Genomic DNA, 12963 nt, shown 5'->3' with positions numbered 1-12963 from the left:
AAAAAAAAAAAAAGACAAAATTAAAAGAGGTAAAATGGCAATTAAAAAATAACTAATAGGCCAGGAGTGGTGGCTCACACCTGTAATCCCAGCACTTTGGGAGGCCAAGGCAGGTAGATCACGAGGTCAGGAGTTCAAGACCAGCATGGCCAAGATGGTGAAACCCCATCTCTACTAAAAATACAAAAACTAGCTGGGCATGGTGGCAGGTGCCTGTAATCCCAGCTACTCGGGAGGCTGCAGCAGGAGAATCACTCAGACCCAGGGGGTGGAAGTTGCAGTGAGCCAAGATCGCGCCACTGCACTCTGGCCTGGGTGACAGAGTGAGTCTCAAAAACAAATAAACAAACATCAAAACAAACCAATAAACAAATGCAGTGATCAAAGAAATGCAAATGTAAAATAAGACAGTGTTTCCATAACCATTGAACAGACAAAAATAATAATACCGAGGCTTTACAAACTTAGGCATTTTCATAGGAAACTGATAGGGAGAATATAAATTGGTACTACTGGTTGGGCGCGGTGGCTCACGCCTGTAATCCCAGCACTTTGGGAGGCTAACGCAGGCAGATCACTTGAGATCAGGAGTTTGAGACCAGCCGAGCCAACATGGAAACCCTGTCTCTACCAAAAACACAAAAAATTAGCCGGGTATGGTGGCAGGCACCTGTAATCATAGCTACTTCGGAGGCTGAGGCAGGAGAACTGCTTGAACTTGGGATGTAGAGGTTACAGTGAGCTCAGATCATGCCACTGTATTCCAGCCTGGGCAACAGAGTGAAACCCCATCTCAAAAAAATAAAAAATAAAATAATAAATTGGTACTACCTTTCAAGACAGCAATATCTATGAAAAACCTTAATGTTTTTTAAGTTTTCTAAAACTTACTTTTAGGAAATCATTAGGTATACACAAAGATCTAACTATAAGGATAATTACTACAGTGCTGTCTATAATGGCAAATAAAAAAGGAAACAAAGCTGATATCCAAAAATGGGAGGTTAAATAAGTATATGATACATCTTTTTTGTTTGTTCATTTGTTTTGAGACAGGGTCTAGGCTGGAGTGCAGTGGCAGGATCACCCGGGCTTAGGCAATCCTCCCACATCAGTCTCACAGAGTATTGAGATTATAGGTGTGAGCCACTGCAGTCAGCAAATAAGTCTATTTTAATGTAGCTATCAAAATTATTCTGTAGAAAACTTAATAACAAGTAAAACTGTACATGGTATATTAAGTGAAAAAAGCAGGTTTTAGTATGATCCCATTTTTTGCTTAAACAACAAGAATCAAAATATGCATAGATAAACCTATTCCGGTTTCCCATAGGAAAAAAGACTGGGAAACAAAATATAGCAAAATATTGTTATTAACAACAATGTTTTTATTTGTTTTCTAAATATTCTATGTTGATCATATTTTACTCTCGTAACATGAAAAAAATGTATAAAAAGAAAAAAGAGTAGTCTGAATGATAGGATTTGGAGGGAAAATAGATGTATTTCAGCTGCAGTATTACCAATCAAATAGATCTCAAACTAGACTGCTGCTTACCAGAATTATCTTTTAACTTTTAAATGTGAGGACTCCATCCTTAAATTCATTTTGGGATAACATTATAACATTATTTTAATTTGAGACTTTCATTTACTGGGATGCTTTTATAATTTCTAAGAAGAAAGATTTGATAGACTTCAGTATTTTTAAACTACACAGTAAAAGAAGAGATGAGACAATAAAATATTTGATTAATCACCTGGTTTCATGCTGGCATTAATAGGTCTGGCAGCTGCTGCAGCCATCTGCTCTCGTCGAGCATCTTGGTAACTCATTTTACTAATGAATTCAATTGCTGCTTCTATACTTCTGTTGTTAGTTTTCTGAAGAGCTTGTATAACCATATCCTGATATGAAGTTTAAAAAAAAAGAAACAAAATTTCAATCTTATAACAATGCAAGGGAAAGAACACTATGAGTTCCACTAGAGAAATCCATAATTATGAAGAACAGGGCCCCAAACCATGATATTAATGTTCTGTTTGTAGCTACTAAAAACCCCACACAAAATCTCAACTTAAACAGGCCAGACACAGTGGCTCAAGCCACTTTGGGAGGCCGACTTGGGCAGATCACTTAAGACCAGAAGTTCGAGACCAGCCTGACCAACGTGGTGAAACGCAGTCTCTTAGCCGGGTGTGCTGGCACATGCTTGTAATTCCAGCTACTCAGGAGGCTGAGACATGAGAATTGTTTGAGCTGTTTGAACCCGAGAGGTGGAGGTTGCAGTGAGCTGAGATGACCACTGTATTCCAGCCTGGGCAACAGAGCGAGATGCTGTCAAGAAAGAAAGAAAGAAAGAGAGAAAAAGAAAGACAGAAAGACAGAAGGAAGGAATGAAGGAAGGAAGGAAGGGAGGGAGGGAGGGAAGGAGGGGAAAGAAGGAAAGAAAGAAAGAAAGAAAGAGAGAAAGAGAGAGAGAGAGAAAGAGAGAAAGAAAAAGAAAGAAAAGAAAGGAAGGAAGAAAAGAAAAGAAAGAAAAAGAAAGAAAAGAAAGAAATAAAACAAAACCCTCTAATCTTCCACATGTTTCTTTAGCATTTTCATCTTTAAGTAACATATTTCTATTTCCTCCTAGGATTAACGTCTTTTAAAAGTGTTTTTAAATTTTTATTTTTTCAATACACCATTGTTGGCTTGAATTAGGATTAACAACTTCTTTGGGTACAATCATAGCAACATGATTCTGATTATTTCTAATTCTTTTTTTTTTTTTCTGAGATGGAGTTTCACTCTTGTTGCCCAAGCGGGAGTGCAATGGTGCGATCTTGGCTCACTACAACCTCCACCTCCTGGGCTCAAGCGACTCTCCTGTCTCAGCCCCCCAAGTAGCTGGGATTACAGGCACACGCCACTGTGCCCAGTTTATTTTTTGTATTTTTAGTAGAGACAGCGTTTCACCATGTTGGCCAGGATGGTCTCAAACTCACCACGTTGGCCAGGCCAGGCTGGTCTGACCTCAGGTGATCTGCCCACCTCAGCCTCCCAAAGTGCTGGGATTACAGGCGTGAGCCACCGCTCCCAGCCTTCTAATTCTTATATAAACAATCAGAGACTATCAGATTGTTAAAAAGGTAGTAATAAAAATATCAGAAACAACTCTTTTGGGCTTAGTGTGGTGGCTCACACCTGTAATCCCAGCACTTTGGGAGGCCGAGGTGGATAGATCACCTGAGGTCACGAGCTCCAGACCAGCCTGACCAACATGGTAAAACCCCGTCTCTACTAAAAATAGAAAATTGTCTGGGTGGTACATGTCTATAATCACAGCTATTTGGGAGGCTGAGGCAGGAGAACCCGGGAGGTGGAGGTTGCAGTGAGTACAAATCATGCCACTGCACTCCAGCCTGGGCAACAAGAGTAAAACTCCATCTCAAAAACAAAAACAAACAAACAAACAAACAAAAAAACTAAAACACGACTTTTTATATGAGTATTTTATTAAGCACACTGCCATTGTGTATAGTAGTTCTGGCTCTTTTCCTCTTAGAGATTACGTTTTCAGAGAACTACACTACAGGAATGCAAATATAAGACAAAAGAAGATACTTAGACTATATATGATTATGTGATGAAGACTTCAGGAGGCCATATAGTAAGATGAAAAAAACAGAGGATTTGGAATCAGACAGATGTGGGTTTGAGTTCTAGCAGCTCTATAAAGTAGAGTGACACCTGGCAAGTTATTTCACCTTTCAGAGGCTCCGTTTCTTAGCCTGTAATAGGCTCACAGGGTTGATGTGTGGTTTAAATAAGAAAACACGTAAAGTACCAAGCACAGTGCCTGGAGCTAAAATGTTGGCTGCTCTCTTCTACTCCTTGTACTTTATGTTTCATGTAAACATAAATCACTCAGTATCATGCAGAAAGTATGCTGACATGCATTTTTCAAGAGGGAGGCAACTACTTACTTGTCCTAGAGGATTCAGCATTTCAAATGATATTTTTAAACGAGAAATGGCTTAGTAAGACTAACGGGTGAACAGGCTACTGACAGATGATCCTCCTATGTGAAATGATAAGAGAAGAATGTGAAACCAACCAAAGAAAGGATGTGGTAAGAACTTATTGACTACACAAGGTCATTTCTCCTTTTCTTGGAAAAAGTTACTGATTTTGTTGGAAGCAGCAAGGGTTGCCATAAAAATTTTGCCATGCCTGCCTGATCTAGGTACTGGCCTTCCTCGACCTCGTTTCCTAGGCAACAGATATGACACCTGTGCTAGATCATGTTGCCACCAAGAAGTAAAATTCAAGACATTCAAAAGAGTCCCAGGCTCTGAAATCTTTAAGACGTTGAGCTAATCTTAAATATATAAACTGAATCACTATCTTGCTAAAAGCATTATTATTTAGATTTTTGTTAAAACCAAATATGTGCAAATGTAAAATAATAGAAATCACCCAAGTTAAAATTCATCAGGGAATGTTCAATTTTAAAACTGGTTAAGTCAAGTGAACTCTATATGCATTTATGCTATTATTACACAGCAGTAACACCTCTGTTGGTAAGAAAATTATCACCCACTACCCTTTTCCAATATTGTGGGAATCATTTTTCTTTTTCCTTCTTTTTTCAGACGGAGCCTTGCTCTCGCCCAGGGTTGGAGTGCAGTGGCGTGATCTCAGCTCACTGTAATCTCCGCCTCCCGGGTTCAAGCTCCTGCTTCAGCCTCCAGAGAAGCTGCCATTTACAGGAGCCCACCACCATGCCTGGCTAATTTATATATTTTTAGCTAATATATAAAAGGTTTTGCCTTGTTGGCCAGGTTGGTCTCAAACTCCTGACCTCAAGTGATCTACCCACCTTGGCCTCCTGAAGTGCTTGGAGTACAGGTGTGAGCCACTGCACCTGGCCCATATTCTTGTTAAATGCACTAGAATTTCAGCCTTGTGATTCTGGTGATTACTATGCTAACCTTTATATTTTAATATTTATTGCTATGCTTTAAAATATTTTTTACATCTATAAAAACATCAAGCATTCATTAAGTGGAGGTGTTAGTGCCAGTGTGAAAAAAAGCACGCTCAAATCAGTAACTCTGGAATGGGAATCTTTTTTTTTTTTTCCACTAAGGACAGGGTCTTGCTCTGTTGCCCAGGCTGCAGTGCAGTGGTGTAACCAACCATAACTCATTGCAGTCCCAATCTCCTGGGTTTGAGTGATCCTCCCACCTCAGCCTCCTAAGTAGTTGGGGACTACAAGCACATGCCAACACATCTGGTTGATTTTTAATTTTTAATTTTTTTGTAGAGACAGAGTCTCACTATGTTGCCTAGGCTGGACTTGAACTCCTGGCCTCAGGCAATCCTCCTGGCTTTGGCATCCCAGAGCACCAGAATTACAAGTGTGAACCATGACACCCAGCCAGAAGTTTTTTTTTTTTTTTTTTTAAAGGCAGAGTCTTGCTGCGTCGCCCAGGCTGGTGTGATCTCAGCTCACTGCAACCTCTGCCTCCCAGGTTCAAGTGATGATTCTCCTACCTCAGTCACCCAAGTAGCTGGGACCACAGGAATGCACCACCAGGCCCAGCTAATTTTTTTTTGTATTTTTTGTAGACTTGGGGTTTCACCATGTTGACCAGGCTGGTCTCGAATGCCTGGCCTCAAGTGATCCACACACCTTGGCCTCCCAAAGTGCTAGGATACAGGCGTGAGGCACCACGCCTGGCCGGAAGTCTTATGTGACAGGAAAATATGACCACATAATTATGCTTTTGTTTTTCATGCTTATAAGCAAAAATATACCCCAGTGATTGTATTATGTGCTCCAAGAATGCATCAATCCTATTTAACATTTATTTCTGTGAGAAAATCAATGTTGAAATATTTGAGCTTTTAATTGTACAGGGTCACCAGAAACATATTCTCAAAAAAAAGGCACTATCTTGAACTTGGCCTAGCTAATAAAAGGAGTAGGTTAGGGTTTCTGAAATGATAAAAAGAATGAAGTGAAAACTAGATAATAATTTTGAAATACCAAGTTAGGATCTTGAACTCTACAATATAATGGGATGCTACCAGAATGAGTGATTCAAGGAAGTAGAAGTAGACTGCCAGATTCTTTATATCACCATTGGTATAAATAACAACATACTTCCGCAGTGTCTGGGAAGTGAGGAACACTTATGCCCAGCTGCTTCACAGTGTGGGAAGTGAGGAGTCCTCTATCCAGCTGCCCCACTGTCTGGGAAGTGAGGAGCGCCTCTGCCCGGCCGATGTGCAACCCTCCAAGTGTGAAGGGACAGCCTTGTGTGTGATCTTTCTGCCCTCCCCACATTTGCATTTTTGACATTAAAGTGTACTTTTTAATTAAAAAATAAAATAAAATAAATAAAAAATACCATACTTCATTATTTGGACAAATGAGCTACGATGTCTAAATACTTTCAGTAAAGCAATCTTGTGACAATTTGAAATGTGTAATTACAATAAAGTATCATTTGTGTAGTAGCATTTCAATGAAAAAAAAGCACAAACATATCTTTGTACTACAAACCAGTTATTGTTATTATTACCAATAATGAATAGAGCAATGACCAACGCCTTAGATTTCTTAAAACTGTCTTTATTAGAAAGAACTTTTAATTACCTTAAAGGTATAGCCCATGTCTGGTATGATTCACTATCCTGACTGATGGGTGGGGTGCATACACAGTAAGAGCTCCATAAATAAGTATTACTGGGTGACTTATCTGACATAACACATTACCACTCGGGGCTTTTATAGCTATGTGATTTCATAACTTCTCTTTGCTTAGCAATATGTAAAAGGAAAGAATAAGATCAATAATTATTCTTTGCCTTTTGGCTAAGGGATTAGGAAGAAAGTGCTTGGGACAATCTCCACTCAAGCCATTTCTTTAATCCTCCAAATACTAACCAGAAAAACATTATCCCAGGTCCTTCCCTCCTCCTCCTCTCTCTCTATTTCCTGGTCCAAATCCAGTATTTTTAGAACACTTAAGTATAAAAATGATAGAAAATAATATCAATCAAAAAAGTAAATAGAATGTGCCAGAAATTTTTTTTTTTTCGGCTGGGTGTGGAGGCTGACGCCTGTAATCCCAGCACTTTGAAAGGCCGAGGTGGGCGGATCACGAGGTCAGGAGTTCGAGACCAGCCTGGCTAATATGGTGAAACCCCATCTCTACTAAAAATACAAAAATTAGCCGGGCGTGGTGGCAGGCACCTGTAGTCCCAGCTACCCGGGAGGCTGAGGCAGGAGAATCGCTTGAACCCGGGAGGCAGAGGTTGCAGCGAGCTGAGATCGCGCCACTGCATTCCAGCCTGAGCAAGGCTCTGTCTCAAAAAAAATAAAAAATAAAAAATAAAAATTTTTTTCCTTCTAGTTTAGTTATAAATCTCCCTTTTCAAATCCTTTACTATAATGCATACTTAGGTTCTCATTTTTCAAATTAAATAGAGATATTTATGGAAATTCAGTCACCAAAAAAACACAAAAAAACAAACAGTGAAGGAATTTTAAGGGACGTTACCTTTATACAGTGAAGCTAAATATAATTTTCAGCTTCTTCTTTACACTTTTAAATTGTTAACAGAGAACAGGTAATAATTTTGCAATCAGAAAAAAATTACTGTAATTTTGAAAAATGTAATTAATTCTTTTTTTGAGATGGAGTTTCCCTCTTGTTGCCCAGGCTGGAGTGCAATGGCATGATCTCGGCTCACTGCAACCTTTGCCTCCTGGGTTCAAGAGATTATCCTGCCTCAGCTTCCCAAGTAGCTAGGATTACAGACATGCACAACCATACCCAGCTAATTTTGTATTTTTAGTAGAGACACAGTTTCACCATGTTGGTCAGGCTGGTCTGGAACTCCTGACCTCAGGTGATCCACCCACCTCAGCCTCCCAAAGGGCTGGGATTACAGGCGTGAGCCACCACGCCCAGCCTAACTTTTGATTATTCACATTTAGTTACATTTTACATTGCCAATATGTATCTGAAATGACTCCTGACACCTAAAATATTCATGCTTACAAGGTATGTTATCATAAGAAGCAAATTTTATTAATAACCTAAATGAAAGGGTTAAATATATGGGTTATGAAAAAATTTCCAAATGAATTCCGAAGAGAAATATTAAAGACTTGGCATAGTTAGCTGGAAGTGAAATTTTGTTAGTTTTCTTGAATTTAAGATTTGGGCCTGAGAACACAACTGCTTACACAAACTCATAACTGTAATTCTTTCTCCCTACTATAAAGTTAAATCTCATATCCTTGGAACTATCATTTCCCCAACAGCCACTTAGTTCACCAAGCTTGTATTTCACACAAACAGACGTCCTTCCCCTACCCTCACCTGTGGCTTTCTTCAACTGCACTTCCATTCTGACTTCATGACCTGGCCTTTTAAATTCCAGAAACTCCAGAATTTAGTGATATATATCACAGAAGAAACTAAAGAAATAACAATTATTTTGTTATAGTAATTAATGGAATTATAAACATAACACTCTTTGCTGATAGAATACATAAATGTGTATACGCAGTTAAATTCTCCTAAAGGAAACATTTTGGCATGTTATCACCCAAAAAGTGTTATGTAGCATAAGGTAAGGAGAATTCAATTCTTTCTTTTATCTTTAAACATTCTTACCTCATCAAATCCAGCAGCTTGCAAGTCTTGAAGCATCTGTGGATTAACTTCTGAAGTACTACGAGAAGAATTTGTTTCATTTGCAAACGGAAGCAGAGAGTTTCGAATTTCCTGCAAGGCTTTATGATGCGTCCCAAATTTGGGTGGATTTCTGACTTGTCGAGGATCTTCAGTTGACATTTTACTCATGTTATGTTCAGCCTTAGCAGCATCAGATGGTTTAGATAAATTCCTAAGGGATTCCCGAATTTCTTGTAACATTTGACGGCTACTGCCGGTATAGTTACTGGCAGGAAAGGTCTTAGGCCTCATTTGTCTATATCCTTCTGGCTTTTCACTCCTCTTCATGAAAACATCTATATATGTAGCCCACACGAAGGACTTCTTTATTTGATAGATCCAGAGCTTTCTTCTGAGCAAAAGTGAAAATGATCCTTCAAGGAAGTCCCAAGAACTGTTAAAATTCTTTACAATATAAATAATTAACTCTATAAAAGAAAGAAAGAAAGGAAAGCTATAAAGTGGTTAATAAAGCAGTACCATGTATTAGAGGAAAAGTCCATTGATACAGGGGTTAAGAGATTCAGGTTATAGTTCTGACTCCATTAAGGATTACTCCGGGTTCAGGACAAGCTACTTAATCTCTCCATGCCTACTTCCTAGCCTATAACCTAGATTTATCTTAAGTAGTAGCTATGATGATTTAAAAAAAAAAAAAGTTCTTTAGTAAGCATATAAAGCATATATACAAATACTAGGGATTATTAAGTGAACAATAAAAGAGGTAACCTCTCATTAACAACTTTACCTAGTGGATCAAATTTTAAATTTTACAAATCAGACTTCAATATTTCTTTAGAAGGGTATTGCTGCTTTAATTTTTTTTTTTTTTTGAGATGGAATCTCACTCTGTTACCCAGAGTGCAGTGCAGTGGAGTGATCTTGGCTCCCTGCAAATTCTGCCTCAGCCTCCCCAATAGCTGGGATTACAGGCACCCGTCACTACGCCCAGCTAACTTGTTTTTTATTTTTAGTAGAGATGGGGTTTCGCCATGTTGGCCAGGCTGGTCTTGAATTCCTGACCTCACGATCTGCCCGCCTTGGCCTCCCAAAGTGCTGGGATTACAGGAGTGAGCCACTGCACGCCCAGCCTTTTCTTTTTTTGTGAAACAGACTCTTGCCCTATCATCTAGGCTGGAGTGCAGGAGTGCAGCGGTACGACCTTGGCTCACTGCAACCTCTGCCTCTCAGGTTCAAGTGATTCTCATGCCTCAGCGTCCCAAGTAGCTGTGATTACAGGCGTCTGCCACCACGCCCAGCTAATTTTTGTATTGTTTAATAGAGATGGGGATTTCACTGTGTTGGCTGGCCTGGTCTCAAACTCCTAGCCTCAAGTGATTCGCCTGCCTTGGCCTCCCAAAGTGCTGGGATTACAGGCTTGAGCCACTGCACTCCTCTGCTTTAAAAGGATTTTTAAAGCATAATTCCAGAAGGTCCCTTTATGCTTTAAGAACAGATGCCTGAGTTTATTTTCCAAGCTATGAACTGGGACTCTGATATGGTTTGGATCTGTGCCCCCACCAAATCTCATGTTGAACTTTAGTCCCCACTGCTGAAGGTGGGGTCTGGCGGGAGGTGGTTGGATCTTGTGGATGAATCTCATGAACAGCTTAGCTGGATTTACAGTACTCCTATGAGTACTAGAAAAGCACAGCACTTGTAATGGAAAGCAACAACAAAAAATAAGATTGAAGTACTTGTTCAGGGGCCAGGCATGGTGGCCCAGGTCTATAATCACAGCACTTGGGAGGCCAAGGAGGTAGGACTGCTTGAGTGCAGGTGTTTGAGACCAGTCTGGGCAACATAGGGAGACCCTATCTATATTAAAAAAAAAAAAAAAAATTACTTGTTCTGCTAATTAGTAGCAATGTGGACTTGGGCATTTAATTCTCTGAAACTGACTCCTGAGACATAAAGTGGTTATCAACATCTACCTTATAAATTGAACTAGGATTAAGAGGAACAATGCCGCACAAGTAAAGGAATATACACACAAGTATGTGAAGATGTAGGCTGTTCTTTGCAACATCATTTATAACAGCAAAAGTTGACACCAGTCTAGATGTTCATCAGTGGAGGACTGTTTAAGTAATTCATAGTACGTTTATATAATATACATCTAAGTCAAAAAGAATGATGTAGTTCTTTTTTTCACTCTTATTCCCCAGGCTGGAGTGCGATGGCGCCATCTTGGCTCACTGCAAACTCCGCCTCCCAGGTTTAAGCGATTCTCCTGCCTCAGCCTCCTGAATAGCTGGGATTACAGGCATGTGCCACCACGCCTGGCTAATTTTGTACTTTAAGTAGATACGGGATTTATCCATGTTGGTCATGCTGGTCTCAGACTCCTGACCTCAGGTGATCCGCCCACTTCAGCCTCCCAAAGTGCTGGGATTACAGGTGTGAGTCACTGTGGTCGGCAGAATAATGTAGTTCTATATAATACACAGACATAAACAGATACCCAAATGTATCCTAAGCAAAAAAAGAAAATTCACCATACTGTATATAAAACTAACCTATTTTCTGCTCTAAAATTAGATTACAACGTATTGCTGTGTAAATACACTAAAAAACACTTTAAATGGGTAAACTGAGGGTTTTTTTTTTTTTTTTGAGACAGGGTCTCATTCTGTTGCCCAGGCTGAAGTACAGTGGTGTGATCATAGCTCACTCCAGCTTCAACCTCTTGTGCTCATGTGATCCTCCTGCCTAAGCCTCCCAAGTAGCCGGGAATGCAGGCACATGCCACCCTGCCCAGCTAATTTGTTAATTTTTTGTAAAACAAAGTCTCCCTGTGTTGCTCAGGCTGGTCTTGAACTCCTGGGTTCAAGTGTTCAGGTAAGCCTCCTGCCTCAGCCTCCCAAAGTGGTGGGATTACAGGCATGAGCCACCCCACCTAGCCTGAGTGAACTTTATAGTATATAAACTATATGTTAATAGAGCTGTTAAAAAATACCCATTTTTAATTTTTAAAAATTTATATTTATAGAAATTATATACAGCCTCAGTTTACCTTTACACACACACACACACACACACACACACACACATATTTGCAGCAGGTCTGAGACAGGACAAAGCCCTGCAGCAGCCACTAGAGGTAGTTTCCTGATGACTTCACCTCATAAATCAGTACTCTCATGGCACAATTGCTAAATTAGCTATGAATCAATCAAACTCTATGACAAGCAGCTCATATTTCTCCACTTTGAAAAAAAAAAAGATGAACCTTTTCATTGTCTGAAAATTACACATATGCTATCTATAACATAATAATACATGAATAATGTAATTATTTTGTAAATGAAATTAGGATGAACATACCATGTGCTTTTTATGAAGGAAGCTGGTCCCTAAAGCATTTTCTTTTCTAAGCTTTCCCAAAATATTAATTTAATAGCTTACTAACGAGTTTTTCTAAGCTTAACATTTAGCTCACCAGTCTAAAGTTTGCAGAATTCGCCTCTGGCCCTTTCTAAAAGTGAAGATACTTTCTATATTAGGTCTTCTGAAACCTACCATTTCTCAAGAATTAACAATGCTGTGGAATCTCACATGTCAGTTCTTTTAGTATATGGGTTGCAAATCATTTATAGAATGTAGGTATTCTTTTAATATCTCATTTATTTTGAGTCTCAACTGTAAGTTAATCATCACTTTATTATTATTGTTATTTTACCATTTCCAAGATCATTCTGAGAGAGAGAGAGAGAGAAAAGAAACATAGTTTTGCTTCTGTCAAAATACTTGCTTCCATTTCCCTATAATGGGACCTGGTCACCAGTAGGTAGTGCAAAAATATTTGAACTTACAAATGCGGGTAACTTGCCTCTTCTTTCTGCTGTTAAAAAAATATAGTATGCATCTTTTTTGAAAAATTCCAGTGTTTATATAAATATATACAGTAGAAAAAAGAAGTTCCTCATAATTCACCTTCCTCAAGAGTGAGAATCACTGTAGTGTGCTGAATAATGGCCTCTTAAAAGATGTCTGAGCCGGGCATGGTGGCTCACGTCTGTAATCCCAGCACTTTGGGAGGCCGAGGCGGGCGGATCACCTGAGGTCAGGAGTTCGAGACCAGCCTGACCAACATGGAGAATCCTGTCTCTACTAAAAATACAAAATTAGCCAGGTGTGGTGGCACATGCCTGTAATCTCAGCTACTCGGGAGGCTGAGGCAGGAGAATTGCTTGAACCTGGGAGGCGGAGGTTGTG

At 39.5% G+C, this 12963-nt stretch overlaps 1 protein-coding gene across 2 annotated transcripts in view; it reads right to left on the bottom strand.

The window, feature by feature from the left end:
- Positions 1-12963, bottom strand: part of LATS1 (large tumor suppressor kinase 1) — a 73118-nt gene that overhangs the window by 43931 nt on the left and 16224 nt on the right. The window contains exons 2-4 of one of the 2 annotated variants that reach the window (XM_011947378.1): positions 8686-9173; positions 3973-4067; positions 1761-1908 (exon numbers count right to left, since the gene is read on the bottom strand). In XM_011947378.1, coding sequence (XP_011802768.1) covers positions 1761-1908; positions 3973-3993 — 169 coding nt within the window. In that variant the 5' untranslated portion in view covers positions 3994-4067; positions 8686-9173. The remainder of the gene's footprint in view (positions 1-1760; positions 1909-3972; positions 4068-8685; positions 9174-12963) is intronic. The other variant, XM_011947377.1, reaches the window with a different exon arrangement.

Source organism: Colobus angolensis, unplaced genomic scaffold (assembly GCF_000951035.1).
Source record: "Colobus angolensis palliatus isolate OR3802 unplaced genomic scaffold, Cang.pa_1.0 Scaffold263, whole genome shotgun sequence".
Classification (NCBI taxonomy): domain Eukaryota; kingdom Metazoa; phylum Chordata; class Mammalia; order Primates; family Cercopithecidae; genus Colobus; species Colobus angolensis.
This window is presented reverse-complemented; position numbering and strand designations above follow the sequence as displayed.